General features: G+C 39.8%; 1 protein-coding gene across 1 annotated transcript in view; it reads left to right on the forward strand.

Annotated features, from left to right (window-relative positions):
- CHMP4B (charged multivesicular body protein 4B) overlaps positions 1-20,324 on the forward strand; it is a 37,898-nt gene extending 17,574 nt beyond the window's left edge. The window contains exons 2-5 of the mRNA XM_039498567.1: positions 10,522-10,699; positions 12,964-13,078; positions 13,486-13,612; positions 19,506-20,324. Coding sequence (XP_039354501.1) covers positions 10,522-10,699; positions 12,964-13,078; positions 13,486-13,612; positions 19,506-19,573 — 488 coding nt within the window. The 3' untranslated portion in view covers positions 19,574-20,324. The remainder of the gene's footprint in view (positions 1-10,521; positions 10,700-12,963; positions 13,079-13,485; positions 13,613-19,505) is intronic.
- The last annotated feature ends 363 nt before the right edge of the window (positions 20,325-20,687 follow it).

A 20,687-nucleotide genomic window follows, 5' to 3' on the forward strand; every position in this document is an offset into this window, starting at 1 on the left:
AACTCGTGGTATAACATCTTTCTAAGCTTGTTCCCAGAGTCCTTCCGTGTACAGAGCTTCTGTTGAAGTCAAAGGGAGCTCTGTATGCAGAGGGACTGAAGGATTGGGCTGTTAGTAAATGCAAATATCTATTTTCTTCAGAATTTTCTTTGCACAGAAGCAAAACCACTTTGGGTAATCCTGTAATAGACACACCCTCTGCCCTAATATCTACTTCCCAAAGCCAGCTGGATTTACAACCCTATTAAATATTGCAGTAATGTGTGCGGGCCCGGGTGCTAGGTGCTGTACTAACAGAGTTACGCTCTCACAAGTATATACTGTGCATAACAATGTCTTTATTCCACATGCTCTAATCTCCAGTGGAAATGTTAGGTTCTATAAAAATAGGTAATACTATGTGTACTAAGCACTTCCCAGAAAACACATCAGGTCCCTGCCCCAAAGAGCTGATCAAATACAGCCTCTTAATCTAAAAGAGTGAGAATGTTTGAAGAAATTGGTGCATTGACAAGAAAACTTAAATCTATGTTCCCTTCACGTAACTGTACTGGTGGTTACTTCAGAACATAAGAATGGCCGTACCGGGTCAGACCAAAGGTCCATCTAGCCCAGTATCCTGTCTACTGACAGTGGCCAATGCTAGGTGCCCCAGAGGGAGTGAACCTAACAGGCAATGATCAAGTGATCTCTCTCCTGCCATCCATCTCCATCCTCTGACAAACAGAGGCTAGGGACACCAACAGAGGCTAGGGACACTTTAGCATCAAATAATTTTTTGTCTTGTGTGGAAATTTGCCTGGTTAGTCTAAAGCAGGGATCAGCAACCTTTGGAACATGGCCCATCAGGGAACTCTGCTGGTGGGCCGGGACGGTTTGTTTACCTGCAGTGTCCGCAGGTTTGGCCGATCGCAGCTCCCACTGGCCATGGTCCCCCGTTCCATGCCAACGAGGGCTGTGGGAAGTGGCGTGAGCCGAGGAATGTACTGGCCGCTGCTTCCAGCCAATCCGTGGTCTAGAGAATAAATGTTTAAACATAATGTGTGGCTACAGTTGTTTCTGCTTAAGCAATTCCACAGTAAATTAAATTGGGTATTAGGTTAGGTTGTCTACTGCTGTAATTACTATCTTGGAAACAGCAAAGGCTTAATTAAATATGCAGATCCCAAGGGCTGACTCTTTCATGGCTGCCTAATGTAATAGCAGTCTTCATAAAGAATAAAGATGGGCTGTGTTATATTTTAACTTCAAACATGCTTCTTTATTTTGTGTGTGTGAAATATTGATATGCTAGAGGAAAAATTCATAGGTGTCTTATACTTGTATGAAGTGATGGTAGTGGATCTGTGGAGAAGAGGAGCTACTATCATTACTTCCTGATAAAATATTTATAGTTTTGGCTTCACTGTGAATTTTTTAATACAATTATATTATCTACCATGACAACACATCACAGCTTAATAAGTATATATGCAGATAGCAAGGACTGTTCCACAGGCTTTAGAAAAATGTGGCATAACTGCTCATCAGTTTTCAGAATTAAACATTGTAGTTGATAAGTTCACATATAGAATTGCTGTAGATCAGAACAAAAACATCTTGAATATACACCTGAGAATAAATACTGTGGGGATCCTAAAGCATTGATTGCAATATATAAAAAGCCTGCTACCACAACAATCGTTGCAGTAAAGACTATAATTAGTTTCCCATTTTAAGTTGAATTTTCCCCCCATCTTAACAGTATTTACCCCATTCCCTGCAGATTTCTTGGGTGTGGTGTTTGCCAGAGGATATTTTTTTCACAATTTCTGGTTAGCCACCCAAGACGCTGGTAGATACAAGAGTATGAGAAATTAGGTTTTTCACTGTTGAACATTTCATAAATTAAAATACTGCAATCTAAGACAGCTTATTCTTTTGATTTGAAGTATTGTTTTGTTCTGTGCTCATGTGAAATAGTGCATTAAAATAGGAAAGCAACTCTCTCATAACTGTGGTGTTTTTAACTGAAGTGGCAGCTCTCTGCATGAATTAGGACAAGCAGAATGCTTGGTGGACTTTTGGAAGCATGTGAGAACAGCTTAGATTCAATTCTGCACACTTCAGGTTAAATGTGGCCTGTAAAAGGAAACACTTTCTGGCTTTGTATCATTCTTTGTTTTGGATTATGTGTAAAAGAGGTCTGAAACATGGGCGCCAATTCTGTGCGTGATATGGGGTTGAAGCACCCATGGGGGAAAAAAAGAAGTGGGTGCTTAGCACCCACTGGCAGCCCTGCTGATCAGCTCCCCCTCTCCCTCCCAGTGCCTCCTGCCATGGATCAGCTGTTCAGTGGCATGCAGGAGGTGCTAGGGGAGGAGGTGGTGGAGTGGGGGTAGGAAGAGGCAGGGCAAGGGTGAGAGCTTGGGGAAAGGGGTGGAGTGGGGGCAGGGCCTGGGGCGGAGTGCGGGCTGAGCATCACCCGGGATCTGAGTAAGACACCGCCTATGGTCTGAAAGACTCCACCTCTCCTCTCTCTCCCCTTCCTTCTCCGTCCCAAACACAGACAAATACACCCATTTATTTTTACAGTAGAAAGTCACTGCCCAAAAGTTCTGTTAACTCGGTTAAGGCTGCATGGCAGTGCCTCATACCCTTCCAGAACCTTGAGTGCATCTACACTGAAAGCTTCTAAGAATCAGTCCTTAATTGAATGGGTGGAGTGTGGCCTCACAGAACTTTGTTTGGCATTTAGTAGTAGTTAAAATAAGTTCTTAAACATCTGAATAAAAATAATTTACTCTCCCAATCTGGTTTCACTTCTTTCTATCTGATGTCATAAACCTTAAACAAGAATTGAATTTGATATAAAGAAAAAGCGGGGGAATTTAAAACAAAACAACCTCCTCCCCACCCCACTTTTCAGGCCTCCTTTGTATATCACAGAAATCTTTTCAATTTTCATCCTTCAGTGGTCACCTTTAGCACAGCTGTCATTTCACATCTAGTGCAATCTACATATTTGGGTTCCAGTCCTGCAGTTGAATTGTTATGGTGGACCTTTGCTAATCTGCTATGCATCTGTTTGATAATCTTGGAGAAATACTGACCTTGTCATCATTACACACCAATTTACTTGTGGTAACAAGTGTATAAACTCATGGTGTGGTTTCTCCATCCTTTCAGAGAGTTACAGGTATGAAAATCGCCAATGCTGCAGTTTCTGAACCATGTAAAAAGTGAAAAAGTGGAGGAATTGTGGGGTATCAGGGCTAGATCCATAATGGGATTTAGGTGCCTAAGTCTAAAACTTAGATCCTCAAAACCCCTGCTCAGCTCCTGCTTAATCCTGTAGGCAGCTAAATACCCTAGGCACTTAAGTTTCCACTGGTAAAGTCTCCTAGTCACCAAAAAAATCTGCCACTGGGCATGCGTGCATCTGCTTCAGTCTGGTTACTTAACTTATGCCTGAGCTCCAGTGGGATCCTCAAACTAGGCATTCCTCCATCTAACCTGCAGAGCCCATGTATGCTCGGAGGCTGCCTAACAGATCAGGCCTCATACAAAGCAGTGCTGTCAGAAGAAGAGGTGGTGGTGCCCCCTTACAACTTTTAGCCAGTGGTTAGAGAATTGCCTGGGATGTGAGAGACCTGGGTTCAGTTCCTCCATCTGCCTGATGTGGAACAGGGATTTGAACCCACATCTCCCGAGAGTGCCCTGAACACTGGGTTCTGGGATATTCTTCAGTAGGGCGCTCAGTCCTTCCTTTGTAATGGTTCCACTTCATATAGTCACTGGAACGGGGACTTGAACTTGGGCCTCCCACTTCCCAGTGAGTGCCATAATCACTGGACTAGAGAACCATGCTCACTTTCTCTGGCCCCACGACTACTTATTCAGACAAAGTGGAGCAGTTTCAACAGGAGGGACAGAGTCCAGCCTCAGAATACCTCATAGCCCAGCAGTTAGGGCATGTTGGGATAAAGAGCCAAAGAGTTAATGGCATTAACATGACTAACTGTCCAACATGAAACACTTTTAAACAAAGTTAGATATACAGAGACCTCAGACTGTTTAGTACCATGGCAATGCAGCTGGAAATTCATGCCAAAAATGTATTGATTGAAATACACAAAAGGAAAAGAATACAAACAAGACAAGAATACTGAAACAGAAATGGAGTGATTATGCAAAACAAACGTAATCAAAACCTATGAAACCAGAACCTTTTCTGGAGAGGGTGAATGTTGGTTAAAGTCTTTTATTCTGTCAAACAGCCGTCGTTGGTGGGGAAAAAAGGGTTGGTTCTGTTCAGTTTTTGAGTTGGGAACGCTATTTCTTTCTTCCTTTAGACAAGACAGACACACAGAAGGGAGAGAAGAGGTAGAATAGTAAATGTGGGGGAAATGCAGCATTTGTTGGTCTTTTCAGGATATAGGGCAGTTGGTCAGTTACAAACAGATGGTTTGGACTGGGGCAGGTCAGCTATGATAGCTGTTGCTCTGGACCCCAGCTTGCCTCTCTAATCAGGGACATTATCTGTTTGGTTTGGCCATGTCCCCCTCCATCATTGGTGGTACTTAGGCCTATCAGAGCTGGATGGGCCATTTCATCTTTGCAGTGCAGTTGATTTCAGGATCAGGTGAAAAGCCAACAGAGGGAGATAGGACAGGAGGAAGACAGTGGGGAACAGAAAGCAACACATGAGACAGGAAGACAGGAGCTCATATGTACACCTCTACCCTGATATAATGCAACCCGATATAACACAAATTCTGATATAACGCAGTAAAGCAGTGCTGGGGCTGCACACTCAGGCGGATCAAAGCAAGTTCGATATTACGTGGTTTCACCTATAACGTGGTAAGATTTTTCTTTGGCTCCCGAGGACAGCGTTCTATCCAGGTAGAGGTATATATGTACAAAGTTACAATGACATGACTTAGCCAAGCAATTGTGGCCTCTTCTGTTGCCATAATCATTTGCTGTCTATCACTTCTAAGTCAGTTATTCCTATTTACAATACACAGGCTTCTGAATGGGTTCAGGGCACATGCTAGTGGATTTGATCGCAGGATAGAACTCTAGTGTGTCTGGGAATTAGACTCGAGTTTTGACTGCCACTGAGTCTGGCCTATTAAAGCAGCCTGCAAACATCCTGAGTGTAAATTTTTTTCAAGTGCAAAAAATTAATGTCTCACTTGTATCTTGATGGTTATTTTATATGTTATAGGTCAAAAGTAAAAAGATCTAGATATAGATTAGAGTTAATAAGGATATTTTAATTCTATGTTAGGTACTGAACCAAAATTCAGAAATACTGGGAGGACATGTCTGCTTGGAAGTCGTAATGTTCTAATGTGAAAGATCTGGTGGGGATATTTTTGTGTAGCACAGAATGTTCTCTTCACTTGTATTCACAGTCTGACTTCTGCGCCTTGGTTTATCTGTGAAAGCAAAGCCATGAAAAGGCAGAGCTGATTACCGCAAAAAAAAAAAAAGAAAAATCCGGAATGTGAAATGCATCCTATTGTAGGCGGATAAATGAATTAATAGAACTCACAGGAGAAAATGAATGTGAAATGACCCAAATTAGCCTGTCAGAGTTTCATAATCTCTCCAATTTAATAAAATATTCCAGTTGTAATTGGTATGAATTCTAAATTGGATTAAAACATAGTTGTGGAAATGTAGCTGCTATTAAATAACCTCTAAACTACAGGAAGGTGCATTCCTCTCAATTAGAGACATTTCAGTGTCTTGTTTGACCTTTTTAGTACACTTTTTTTAATGCCAGGTGCAATGATATTTAACCAGTTGTATAATCTCTCTTTTCACTTCAAAAAAGTGCTTTCCATCTAGATGTTGTTTGACTGGGTAAATATTACCCTGAATTGTCCAAGTGTTGAAAAGTGTGGTCCATGTGTATATATATGAGTAAGACAGCATTTACTTGCTCTTACATTCCTATTTGTATTCCTTCCCACCTCAACATCACTTAAACATAGAAGTCTTTTCTAACATTTTCTCATAGCATAATCCTGCAGCAGGCAAAATGGAAGGGACTGTGGAAAACTTGAGTAGTGAGATTTCAAAGCAAGGTCATGACCACTACTGGGTATAAGGACATTCCTGCTGTTAGAAAAAAGTTAGGGGATAACATGGGAAAGTAGGGCTAATGCTGGGGCATGGACTGTCCTGGATCAGGACACTACAGATTGACTGGAGAACCAGGGTTGGAGAGAACTTAAGTGTCAAATAAAGCTTACCTGAGACATAATACAGACCTTTTCATGTGCAGGAGCAGGAGCCTGACTTACTAAATGAGAGGTTTACCACCAGACAAACAAACAAAAACAAGGGAAATTACAAAACAAAAAAAATCTCAAATGATTTAAGATTAGTAAATGCAATTAGAGTGAAATACATTGAGCAGACACTCCTGGGGTGGGAAGGGTGGGTGAGAGAAGAAAATAGAGATGAATGGAATGGAAATAGAAAGATATGGTTAGAAAATTCTGGTTAGTACCTGATACCTAGTTCATACACACACCATTAAAAACACACTCTCAATGTTTAGTGCCCATATAGCCGGAGTTCTGTCCTTGTAACAACTTACTCCCAGTAAGTACAAAGTCTAAAAGAACCTTATGTATTTATCCCATAGCTTTCACTAAACTGTACGTAAACTGTAATACCGTACTTTTGTTTATACAACAGCTGTAAGAACTCTGGCCTTGCAGTCTACATATTCCACAAAATTAACAGTTCTGAGTATCCTACCTTTTGTTTCTCGGATTTCTCTCTAGTGCTATCACACTGAATACAAGCACATCCAAATAGCAGGCTTTTCCTTCTGAGCAAGATAATTTGATCATTCCAAAATTAAATTGTCTTTAGTCTGTTTATTATTATCTCTAATATTTGTTTAATGTATTGCACATAATTTTATGATATGGCATAAAGCAGGCACCAGTAGCATCCAGCATGATACTGCAGAGCAAATACTAGATTTTGTTATATGAAAGCCCAGTCAAACTGCCATTCATGTCAAAGGAAAGACTATTGCTATTGTCAATGGAATTTGGATTGGTCCTAAAATCGGGACACCAGTCAAGGAGGGAAGCAAGTCACAGAAATATTTATTTTAGCAGTATGTGCATGAATTGTGCAAAGCTGGACTCAAAATGGGCAGTGTGGCCTTTGATTTTCATACTGGCTGTTTAGATTGTTTCAATGGATGTGATCAATTGTTCTTTTGATTTGTGCTTGGCAGCTTTAATTGTAACTGTACCTAGTTTTCTGTTTTGTAATGTGTTTCAGAGTAATGATAAAATAATCCAAGGGTTACAAAACAAAAGGGCTGTGTAGTGTGCAGCCACCCAGGAGCCTTATCTTGATGGGCTAAAAAGGTGTGTGTTTTCAACTAAATACAATTGGATAATTCTCCTTTTACCCACCAGGACAGGACCCAACAGTACATATGAGGCCCCTGTAAATGTACAGTCAGCTTCTAGGAGATCAGCCTGATCACCTGTGTTGCAGCCACTCATTTATTGTGTCAATTGAAACTGTCATTCTAGAAAAGGTGACGAGGAATTCTGTCCCTCTTCAGGAAGGCTATAATTTTGGGATAGGGGAATCTCTCCCACAATTAAATTCCAGCACTACAGCCAGGAAAGGCAAATTCTGAAATAGCATTTTTAGGGGATGGGTTTTAGAACTGGATTTTGGAAATTCTATTTTTTCTTCACTTCTAATGAACATGTGTAAACGACAAGTTTTCTGTCACAAACTGGCCCTCAACAGGATATTGTGTGTTATATATGTCTGAGACATCTCAATATACATTTCCTACACCTTTCCCCAATAAACCTCTTTTGATCAGACTTTCACAGAGGCTAGAGACTTGAACAAAAGGAGCAAAGAATCTTGTGGCACCTTATAGACTAACAGACATTTTGCAGCATGAGCTTTCGTGGGTGAATACCCGCATCTGACGAAGTGGGTATTCACCCACGAAAGCTCATGCTGCAAAATGTCTGTTAGTCTATAAGGTGCCACAGGATTCTTTGCTGCTTTTACAGATACAGACTAACACGGCTACCCCTCTGATACTTGAACAAAAGGGACATGCATGGAGTGAAATGCAACACAGGTCTCAGTTCAGATGCTAAGCTCTATCTTGGAGGAAAGAACTGCAGTCCTCAGGTTAGAGTCTGAGTAGATGTCCAAGTTGATGCTATTTCTTAAGCAGATAGATGTTATTAAGTTACCAAGTCTATTGTATATTGAGAACTGGATTATTGATCTCTTTGACAAAGGTAGCTGGAAATAACATTTAGGGTAATTAGTTGTTTCATCTAAACAATGACTCTGTCAGAGAGGTTGTGTTGTATCTGTCAGCCAAAGCACAGGTTGGTTGGTTGGAAATAGCTAGAAAAGGACCCTGATGGAGGGAGATGTAATACTTGGTCATGGAGGGGCAAGGGGCACTTGTTTCTAACGTAGATTTTTTTCATAATGTATATCTAAGGGGATAGGTATAGTAGGAATATGCCTATGTCTATGTGGTTGTGCCCAGTATTTTACTATGTTTGTTCCTTTCTTCTTTGTGTGGTGATACCCAACCAATCTGTCCTTCGGTAGGCCCTGTTCACACTACAACCTGTAATCAAATTTGTAACTACTTACAGCAGGCACCTTATATCCACGCTAAAGTTGGTCATACTTTTTATTTTATTTTATTGGAATGATTTGCAACAAAAACCACCCTTTGCAAAACCAAAATTTTCTGTGTGGAAAACTTTGGGGGTGGGGGGATGGGAGGGTTAGTTTTGGGCAGGGAATCAAAATATGGATCTCCAGTTGCCTGCTTGGAAGGTCTCTTTTGACAAAAGCTTTACAGGCAGCTGCCAGTGCTGAACACCTGACTCTGCCTTCCTGATGCTCTGCTCAGCTCTCTGGGTGGCCAGGCACTCTGCCTGTCCTGCTGCTGGGCTGCAAAGCTCTTGTCAACGTCACTTTCTCAGACAAATTAAAATTTCCATGTTGGTTCACCTGAAACAGCGCTTTTCTAAAATCCCTTTCTGGGAAAATGTCGCATTTTTTGCCATTTTGGCTCAGTTTGGGGTTTTTTTTTTTAAGAACACGTAATTTTTAACAGGGAGGGATTTCCATTTTCCAGCCAGCTCTAATTCACATACATCATGAATGAATGATACAGAGCAGCTAGTCGAGTTTCACTTTTGCCAGTGATCTAGTCGGGTGGTATTATCTTCCTGTAACTAGTTGTGCACACATGTGCGCATGCACTGGGGGTGGAGGAGTGGAGTGCTTAGTGTGAACTGAAAACCATGATCTGGTTTGTGTATCCAGTTTGACTGGTTCTCCTTCTTCCCAGCTTTCTGTACAGAGTACTCAGACCCATGTGTTGGTATCTATGGATTTCATGCAAAGGCATTGTGGGATAGCTCATCTGCCCATACCTTCGTAGAAAGCACTTAGTAATGTCTGTTCATGTTTGTGTAGATCTAGAAAGAAACTCAGCAGAAAAGCTGCTGTGCAGGCTCAAACTGAACAGGGTTACAGAGACAGCACCTCTATTGGTTACAAAAATCATATTTAGAAGGTTCAATGTGGGTGGGACCTTACACCAGGGGAGATGTAAAATGTGTTTATACAAGATGAGCTTTCCTTGACCACTGCTCTTATTCAAACAGGAGCGATACTAGGAAGCGAGGTACAGTAGAACCTCAGTTATGAACACCTCGGGGAATGGAGGTTGTTCGTAACGCTGAAGAAAATGTTATGGTGGTTCTATCAAAAGTTTACAACTGAACATTGACTTAATAATACAGCTTTGAAACTTTACTATGCAGAAGAAAAAAGCTGCTTTCCCTTTTTTTTTTTAGTAGTTTACGTTTAACACAGTACTCCACTGTATTTGCCTTTTTTGTGTCTGCGACTGCCTGATTGCTTGCTTCTGGTTCCAAATGAGGGATGTAGTTGACTGGTCAGTTCATAACTTTGGTGTTCATAACCCTGAGGTTCTACTGTATATAATGCTTTCACCCAGTCACTCCTGCCTAGCTGCAGCTGCTGATTGAGCCTGCATCATAGTTAAAACCATGTTTGGCAGTTACTGTACCATGGACTGCTGTGTGTTCTATGGGAAAAGATGGAGGAAGATGTTACTTTTAAATAGGCATGCTTATGTTTTGAAACATGGTGTTTGCTATAAAACACAGTACCCTGTAGCACCATCCATGCTGAGCATCTAGACTGCCAACATTGTGATTGCTGGTTTATAGTCTGTATTTTGACATGAAGTGGACATCAGAGGCTTGGCTACCATTACATTTGTTTAGGCAGAATCACAAAACAGTAACACATTTTAATTAAACTAGATAGAAGAGCAAATGAGCAATAGAATGAATTAAACATTGTTCTGTTTTGTGAATGGAATTTTGTACACATTTGAATGGCTATTTTGGACACAAATCACATACATCCTGTTTTTGTTTTTGTTTCATCTAGCTGCTCTTCAAGCCCTAAAACGCAAGAAGAGGTACGAGAAGCAGCTGGCGCAGATAGATGGCACGTTATCAACAATTGAATTCCAGAGGGAAGCCCTTGAAAATGCCAATACCAATACTGAAGTGCTCAAGAATATGGGCCTGGCTGCTAAAGCTATGAAAGCTGCTCATGACAACATGTAAGAAATTTCATATTGTATCCTTGAATGAATGTTCACTTTATCAAAATCAAACCAGAAATTATAGAAAGAGAATAAAGGATCAGGTCCCATGCAATCTGCTAAAATACTCTGCATCATCGTGGCATGAAATAACTGATTTTTGCAGAGGTTACAGACAAAGCAGTAAAGTATTTTTAAAACGTTTAAAATATAATACTAGGTGTATTCGCTTATTGATCAAGCTACAAAAGATGGGATTTTTCAACCCAGAAACATTTTGTGCCGTACGAGGCCATTAATAGCGCACACACAATTTTGTCTAGCTAAAGTATAGTGTCAATAGTAGTCAGAAGTGATTTCAGAGATGTACTGGTCACAGATTCATCTAATACCTGTACACTTTTGAAAAGGCTTATTTAAAAGGGGTGCATAATCTGTTCGTTTTTTTCTTCTACTCAATATAATTTGGAAACAAAAATGACTTTGAGATGGAGTGATGGTTGAGAGTACATATAAGTGACTAAGGGTAAACTACAGAGATGTTGTAATTCACACAAAGCCAATATTTGCAAATCCAGGAAACTCTGAACTAAGGTTAAATTTAAAAGAATCCAAACCTGTTCAGATATAGGACTGCATAGTTAAGGCCCCTAAATAGTCTTTACTGAGCCATATAGTGACCCCATGTTATTAAGTGTGTAAAATATTCTCCAGAGAAATTTATGAAGAATTGTACTCTTTCAAAATGGCTGGCATCCCCCATTTTTTTGCAATGATAATGAGGCCATGTGCTGACCTCAGTTAATATGCCCTCTTTTCAAATCATAGAATCATAGAATTCAAGATCAGAAGGGACCATTATGATCATCTAGTCTGACCTCCTGCTAGATGCAGGCCACATAAGCCGATCCACCCACTCCTTTAGCAAGCGACCCCTGCCCCATGCCACCACATTCCATTGACCCCAATGGGAGTGAAGGTAAACTGACCTCAGGAAAGATGATAGCCCCCTATGCTGTCAGGAGGTGGAGAAGAATACTGAGGAGTAGGTGAATAGATGCAGTGGCCATTTTTGTTAAGGGTAGTCTGTTGCTTCAGTCCCATTGAGAACAAAGGGGAAAAGAGGCTATTTTGAAAGAGGGCAGTTCTTCGTGGAATTCTCTGAAGTGTATTGAGTTTGGAGAATAATAGGTGTGTGAGTGTGAATGACAATGCTTAAAAAAACCCAAAACCTTTACATGTAATCCGTGCACAAGATTTCAGTGAGTTAAGTATACGGAAAGTTGTAAAAGTCTGCATTATTCCATTAAGATCGTTGGGGACAAAAGTATGACAAAACAGGTGCCAGGTTTCTTAAAGGACCCATTTTTTATTTAATTAAAACTAATGAATTTGCTTGTAAATTTTCAGAAGTCATTCTGTGCTCCGAGAGTAAGGAGTAGAATTTGCGGGGGACGGGACATCTTGTATTTTTCATATATAAGAGGTTAAATCTCGGCTTCAAGTCAAAAATTCAACTCACCCTTAACTGTGGACTTGATGATGATGATGATTGTGTCCTGTGAAGGCACTTTTTTTGTCCATCCTTGACTAAAGCAAATAGAGCCGAGTTACACTAAGAATTAGAGTTCAAAGCAAACTGATAATTGGATCTTGATGGCTTAAAGGATTGATAATAGGGTAACGGAGCCTTTCACCCCTGACAAGTTGAAGCTGACCTAGATCTGTAGTAGTAACCAAAAGTAGTTGCGAGCCAATGGGCTGCTTGGCTGCCTATGTGAAATGGTTTTGTGGGATCAGTCCATCTTGCCATGTGTTTATATCTTTTCTGAGGGTAAATGGGAGCTTTTGTCCTCCAGGGCTGTCAGTCCATCTTTCAGCACTACATTTCTGCCAAAGAGAAAAATTTAAGAACAGCAAACAGGTGATTTCTAGAATCATGAGGGAGGTAGGTAATATGCTGGGAATGAGGGAGAAAGGGAATGAGCACCGCCTCCTGTCCAATCCACACAGCAGAAATGGCATGTGCTTTAGAGGAAGCTTCATACCTTCCTGAAATGGGTAAAAATGCCAAGATGTTGGCAGGGAGTAGAGAATGGAGATTGTGCAGAGTGGAGCAGTTGAGGGAAGGAGAGCTGCAATGGCTGGAGATGTGAGGTCATGCACAGCTGAAATGCCATCGCAGGGTGGAATTAGCATTGCCACAGAATTAGCAAATGCTGTCAGTGGGCAGTGCAAACCAGATTAATGACCTAACATGTTGTACTCTTTTCTCTTTACAGGGATATCGATAAAGTAGACGAATTGATGCAGGATATTGCTGAACAGCAGGAGCTGGCAGATGAAATTTCAACAGCTATTTCAAAGCCTGTAGGATTTGGGGAAGACTTTGATGAGGTAAAACAGCTCAAGAGTTGCACTGTTTTAAATTAAAACCCATCTCTTAGTGATCTGAGTTTTGCATGCATTCAGACAACAGTGCAAGTTCTAGGATATAAAATTTCTCCTAGCAAGTAGTCTTTTTCAGAAAATTGTGCACATGGCAGCTACAAAACTTGGATGGGACTTCAAACCCCCAAAATTTTGGAGGCTTTTGGAGCAGAGAATTCTGTGCCCATCAGAAAGTGAAGCCGTAAATTCAGATCAGGGTTGAGATTCAGACCCTGCCCTCACAGTTTGAGGGTCATGTGCTGGGGTCATTTAGGCCATCCTCTGTGATAATGTACCTAGCTGAGTCTGTCTGTGTTTATGCTACTTAGTGGTAAGTGTGATCTGAATTATTCTTTTTCCCTTTACAATACTAGGATGAACTGATGGCAGAATTGGAGGAACTAGAACAGGAAGAACTAGACAAAAACCTGTTGGAGATCAGTGGTCCCGAGACAGTACCACTACCAAATGTGCCCTCAATAGCAATACCATCAAAGCCAGGTAATTGTTTGCCTTTGCCAAAGCCAGCTTGGTTCATTAACATGTGTATTCATCAAATCAGCAGCTCTTAATAAGGATTTGAATTTTCTGGCTACAAGCAGCTTGTAGAGTTAATATGGAATTGCTTCATGAATCACATGATGTATTATTCTCAAGGGATCCTTCATTTCCTTTCATTAGATCTATGAAAATTAATAGCTGTAACAGGAGCAGTTAGCATGTATTCCTGCACTTCCAGTTTATCCTATAGTACCTTTAAAAAACAAAGTTCAAGGTAGAATGGATATGTAGGAGGAAGAAGTGAAGGCTGGGAGTCTTGCACTAATGGCAGCTGATTTAATGGGAAGCAATCCTGACAAGACCAAACACAGAGGTAAAAGCAAGGGAGTGAGAAATAGCCCTTGGAATTTAGTCTTGTAAGTTGGTCTCAGTGCTCTGATTGAACCATGCTTGCAGATCTTTGAGTCTGCCTCTTGCCCCTGTACTGAGATGCTGTGGTCTTACTTAGCTGACCCATCTATTTTCATAGCACTCTGTTTTGGGTGAATAATGCTGACTCCTGACTACCCAAGGTGCATGGGGTCCCTATCTTAGAGATGGCACTCAAATCAGATGACACCAAACTGAGTTTTGTGCAAAACCTTGGAGCAAAAGCTTCTGGGGAGGCAAATCACAAGGACAAATCCTAGTTGGTGCATGTGCATTACTGGTACATAGAGAAGCTCCACGCTGGCCTGATTCTGTTGTGGTGAGTTTCTTTGTTAGTTCTGCAATTGGGTCCTGCCTTCCATGGTTCTTGTCTATGCAGCAACCATTGTTGCACCCCTGGAGATGAAGACACTGCAGAGCTGTTGTCAGGAAGTAGAAAGAGGAGCCTAGTTCTAGTGGAAGCTTATTGTGATCCCACACCCAAAAACCTAGTTAGTGGAGATAGTTTATAAGGGCCTGGCCTGTGCTCCTTGTCTCCCTGTTTATCCTTGATGGTCGTTGTCACTCAGGCCCCTCAGGAGCTCCCTCGCTGCCAATTGCCTTTCCCAGACTTCACTTCCCAGTGCCCCATCAGGCCTAGATGGCAGTTATGTGAGAGCAGTCACTCACTCTGAAGCAGTGGAAAGGGATGGAGTTGGGTGGCTGAAGAGCAACTCTCTCATCGTTAGTGGTTGCCTTTCCCTCTTAGCCTGACTTAATGTTCCATAGACTGAGCTCTGGCTGGACCCATTCATTTTCAGCATCAGGATTTGACTCATTAATAGGAAAAAATAAAGGAAAAGAGGGAGAGGGAAAAACCAGTGTTGTTCTCTGAATTGCACTAGGAAGGTATAACTGTAGAATCTTTGCCTCCATCTCTCACTTCTCCTCGGGCCTACATGAAAACTGTATGGTCTAGAATGGGGAGAAGTGTTAGATTTACACAGTTTTGGTTCAAAGTTAATAATATTGTGTTCCAAACAACTCCTCCGCATCCTGTATGTAGAGTAAAAGTCATAGCTAATGAAATCCAGCAGACATGGAATGTCTTTGGCCTGTGTTAATGTCCATGATGTGACGTATAACCTTCCTGGACCTGCTTTATAGCTGTGCCACAGTTTTACTGCATTTATTATAAAACCACAGTGTAGAAACTTCAGTATCCATTCACCTCATCAGTGCTGTCTTCTCACGGCTGGTGAGGACCTGTAAATAGCAGCTATTTCTGTACAGCAGCTCTCTGCCTGAATTCAATATAGGTAGGCTAAATAGCCTGCTATATTTCTCTCTTTTATAACTGTTAAGTATGTTTTACTTCAGAGAAAATCATTTCACAGAGGAGTAAAGAAATTTCTATCAGAGTGGATTGACTTAAATCTATTTTTAACATGAGTTAAATCAGGAAGCAGGTAATTTTTTATTTAAATAATTGATTTTAATCCATTTAGCATGTTTACTTTTTAATTACTTTCCTTAAGAGAGGTTCATTGTTATTATTTGGCATAATCACTAAAACATTCATTTGCCTCCAAATATAGGGTTCTTTTTGCTAAACAAGAAACACTATATCTGTACACATTTATTTAAGCATCGATATAGCTTCACTTACTCAGATTTTTAATTTTTGATTATTTTAGAAAATGGTGAATGATGCGTTTTTTATTTATCGGGCAATTTGGTTTTTTTACTTGGGATTTGTGGCAAGCTGCATTTGGATGGCAATTAGGAGTCAATTAGAAGTACCAAAATAGCATTTTAAAATTTGTTTTATTTAACCAATAAAAACGTCTTAAATGTGCTGTGTGTATATATAAGTTTTGATCAACTTTTTTTTCTTGTTTTGCATTTAAAACTGACCTATTAAACAAAGGAAGTAACCGTAGTTAGTGAATTGATGGATTATTTCTGGTCACCATGAGCCAGATTTTCAAAGATATTTAAGTGACTAGCAGTATTTCTGAAATTATCTAAGCAGGCTAGGTGGCTAACTCCCATTGAAATCAAATCCCTTTGAAAATCTAGCCCTGTGTCCTTCAAGTTTTTAGAATTAAAAGATCTCATCCTAAATCAGAAGTTAAGAATTGTAGTAAATGAATAACGGAAGCAAAGATAAACAAGGAGAAATCCAATGCCAGCATTGTTAAGGACAATAAGGAGTTTTTACAATGTATTAAACAGAAAGAATCTTGACAATGGTTTTGGTTCATTACTAGATTGAAATGATAGAATTAGCAATAATAATGCAGAAAAGGCAGAAGTGTTCAATAAATATTTCTGTTCTGTGTTTGGTCAAAAAAACATGATGTAGTTTCATCATATAGTGAACACTCTTTCCATTCCACTAATATCTCTGGAGAATGTTAAACAGAAGCTATTAAAGTTAATACTTTTAATGAGGTCCAGTTAACATGCATCCAAGTGGTTTAAAAGAGCTGGCTGAGGAGCTTGCTGGACAGTTAATGTTGATTTCAAAAAGTCTAAGGGCACTGGAGAAGTTTCAGAAGACTAGAAAAAAGCTAATGTGCTAGTTTTTAAAGAGAGTAAACAGGATGACCCGGTAATTATAGGTCTGTTAATGGATAATAGAGTGGCTGATATGAGAATCAGTTAATAGAGAATTAAAGGAGGGTAATGTAATTAATGCCAATCAACAAGGGTTCAAGGAAAATAGATCCTGTCAAACTAACTTGGTATTTTTTTAAATGAGATTATAAATGTAGTTAAAATTGATGTAAAATACTTAAATTTCTATAAGGTGTTTGGCTTGGTTCCACACGACATTTTGATTAAAAAAACTAGAATGATATAAAATGAACACATCACCTGCTAAATGGATTTAAAAACTGGCTAACTGATAAGTCTCAACATGTAGTTGTAAATGGGGAATGTTCATCAAGTGAGTGTTTCTAGTGGAGTCCTGCAGGGATCAGCCCTTGGCTCTATGCTTTTTAACATTTTTTTGTTATTAATGACCTAGGAGAAAACATAAAATCATCACTGATAAAGTTTGCAAATGATACTAAAATTGGGAGAGTGGTAAATATTGAGGACAACAGGTCACTAATACAGAGTGATCTGGATCACTTGGCTAACTGGGCGCAATCAAACAATATGTGTTTTAATACACTAAATATAAATGTATACATCCCAAAAGAAAGAGTGCAGGCCGTACTTACAGAATGGGGTACTCAATCCTGGGAAGCAATGACTCTGAAAGACTGGGGAGTCATGTTGGATTATAAGCTGAACATGAGCTCCCAATGGGACACTGTGGCCAAAAGAGGTAATGTGATCTAGGGGTGCATAAAGACGGGAATCTCAAATAGAAGTAGAGAGGTTATTTGACCTGTATATTTGGCACTGGTGTGACTGCTGCTGGAACATTGTGTCTAGTTTTGCTTCCCACAATTCAGGAAAGGTGGTGATGTTAAATTGGAGAGGGCTCAGAGAAGAGCCGCAAGAATGATTAAAGAATTAGAAAACCCGCCATATGGTAACAGACTTAAAGAACTCAACCTATTTAGTTTAACAGAGAGAAAGTTAAGGGTAACTTGATTAGTCTACAAGTACCTACACAGAGAACAAATATTTAATAATGGGATCGTCAGTCTAGGAGAGAAAGTTATGATTCGATCCAATGGATGGAAGTTGAAGGTAGGACAAATTCAGGGTGGAAATAAGGCATAAATTTTTGACAGTGAGGGTAATTAACCATTGGAACAATTTACCAAGGGCCGTGGTGGATTTTCCATCACTGATGATTTTTAAATCAAAATTGGGATATTTTTCTAAAAGACCTGCTCCAGGAATTATTTCAATGAAGCTCTCTGGCCTGTGTTATTCTGGAGGTCAGACTAGATGATCGCAATGGTCCTTTCTGACTTTAGGATCTGTGAATCCTCTTCCTGCCTGGTGGTGGTTCATAGATTAGAAGAGGAAAATGAGTTTTTCTGCTTTTTCAGCTCAGTTGGCTTCTCAACTTTGAACGAACTAGTCCAAATGAAGAAAATATTTTCTCTGCACCTCCTAGCTAACCTGAAACCAAAAGTAATTAAGACACAAACTTTTCTGCACAACAGAAACTAAAAGCACTGACATATGATGAAGCAAATGCTGGTATTTAAATTTATTATCAAAACTGAAAATACAGATATGCAACGTAAGATATTGTACCATATTTATAAAGCTTCAGTTGAGCTTAAAAGTTAACGATGTTCCCCCAATTCTGTGTGTAATAAAAAAGCAACCCCCTTAATTCATTAAAATGTGAATGCTGACTGCAGCATATTTTTTATTTAAATGATTTTAAATAGATTATAATAAGTGTAAGGTTCATCATATTGTCATAATTTCACATTTAATTTTTACAGGCTTATTTTTAAAAGAAAATATTTATTTAAATACAAAACTCAATTTGATATTTTTAAAAATCAGTTTTTATTTATCTTGATTTCTACTCTTCCATGCCCGTTTAATCTGGGGGACTCTGCCACAGGAGAGACCTTGAAACAGACTTACCATCCCTTGGCTCCTCCCCTTTCAAGGGTTGAACTTCAGGAACTTCCCATTTGTGCCAGTTTTGTATTACAAATTGTGCGCACGCACACACACCCCATACTGTAAGCTACTGTTGGATTCATTATATGGAGAGACTGGATATCTTTTAAATTAAAAATAATTCTCTATCTTGCTGCATTAGGAATTTCTTTGGGGAAAGTGTAGTATTTGGAAATTTTTAAGGTGAGACTTGTAGTGCTTAGTGTTCTATATCTTCAAAGCACTGTACAGTTTTTAACTAACCTTCCCAATATTCCTGTCAGTAGCTATTGCCTTCATTTCCAGAGAGGTAAACTGAGAGCCAGAGGTGAAACAGCACAGGAAATCTGAGAGATCCTAGGCTAGGACTTGGTATTTCCTGGCTCCCAACTCAATCTATTCTTCCAGCTAGTGCTGCACTCAAATCAGTCTAAGACCAATAGCCCCAAATCCATAGTGGTTGGTGTAAGCACGCTGAATAAGAAACCATCCATTGCCAAATGGCTACTGCTTAGCTACCTAAACTTTACATGGCTCCAAAGGAGCTCCTAAACTAAACAGGTCTACATCTTCCCATGCTTTGAGATTTGGTGACTGTGACAAATATTGGCAATGCTTGTGTATCACTCTGATTAAATGCACATTTGCATTCTTCTCACAAACGATTTTCTTTTCTCTTTTTGAAATATGGCCTCGGGAAGTTTAACCCTGGCTAGCTTTTAAAATGGCACATAAGTCTTGTAACTGAAAACCATATGTGGCATATTTGCTCTTCTGTGGGACCTAGTGCCTTGTGCAGTGCAGAGCCACCTGTCCAGGTGAAGCAGGACATTATGGGGTTACATCAAGGTATCCGCTCCTAACTCTTCACACTCTCTTTATGCTACAGCCAAGAAGAAAGAAGAGGAGGATGACGATGACATGAAAGAGTTGGAAGCTTGGGCTGGAAACATGTAACTACAGCAGCAACCATTTGGAAAAACATAACAGACTTTGGCCACCTGGTTTAGGTGCACGTGTAGTGTGTTCGGGACAAAACATTAAGCAAAATGTCTTTCTCTCTTTAATCTTAACCCAAAGCAGTGGGCACTGCATTGCTGTACTCTGCATAGCACGGTCTGCGCAAAGGAAACAAAGGGTGTCGGGGAAAGTTGCCTGCAGTTGATGATGTTGAATTTCTGTAAAATAAAATATATTTGCAAAATCCAACATTCAGCTTTTGGACTATGCTAATGCCACTGCTGGATCTTCATCTTGTAGAGTTTGGGGCATATTGAATTTAAATGACCTGAAATGCAGCCTGTAATTTTAAGTCAGTTGAAAGTGTGTCTAGAAGTCTTGTAAGACATTTAAAAAGGAAAAGTCATAAGCCACCATTGGCTTCTCATGTTTAGATATAAGAATGCGTTAGGTTTTTAGTTCTTTGCACTCTGTATTTATTTCCTTTGACTGTGTGATCACCTATCACTGCACTGACCTAGTCGCTGTTCCCATTTTTAATTAGTGAAATTGATTTGAAATTGATAAACACGACTTTGGAAGTAAGGGAGATTTACACTTAAAATCCAGCTGTACATTTTTTTCTATGTAGCAGTGCAGTGTTCATTGCTATTTGTGATAACTGGTAACCCATTCAGATACATGCACACATCTATTTTAATTAAGAAACTATGGTTTGCACTGTATTAAATACCTTGTTTAATTTTCATTCTCGGCTAGTGTCGTCAATTATCTATTTTTATTAGATTTAAAGAAATTTAATTTACATTAAATTTGGTTTCTGCTCCTGCCTGATAGAGGAACAAACAGACTTTTTGGCATCAGTTTATCTTTGAATCCATAATTGTAGCTATGGCCAGTATTGTGACAGATACAGAGTCAGGTCATTTATCATACAAACTCCAATGTTAGCTGAGCAAAATGATTGGGAGTGTTCCTGTAAAGTTGTTGTTCTTGACTGTTTTAGTGTAATGCTGGAACAACAGATTGAGACTCCAGTCAGAGGGCCCTAGGAGCTGCTGTGTTTGAGATAGAAGCAACTGATTTAAAGGCTGAACACATAGCTTTGGCT

The sequence above is a fragment of the Mauremys reevesii genome, linkage group 13 (genome assembly GCF_016161935.1).
Source record: "Mauremys reevesii isolate NIE-2019 linkage group 13, ASM1616193v1, whole genome shotgun sequence".
Classification (NCBI taxonomy): Eukaryota; Metazoa; Chordata; order Testudines; family Geoemydidae; genus Mauremys; species Mauremys reevesii.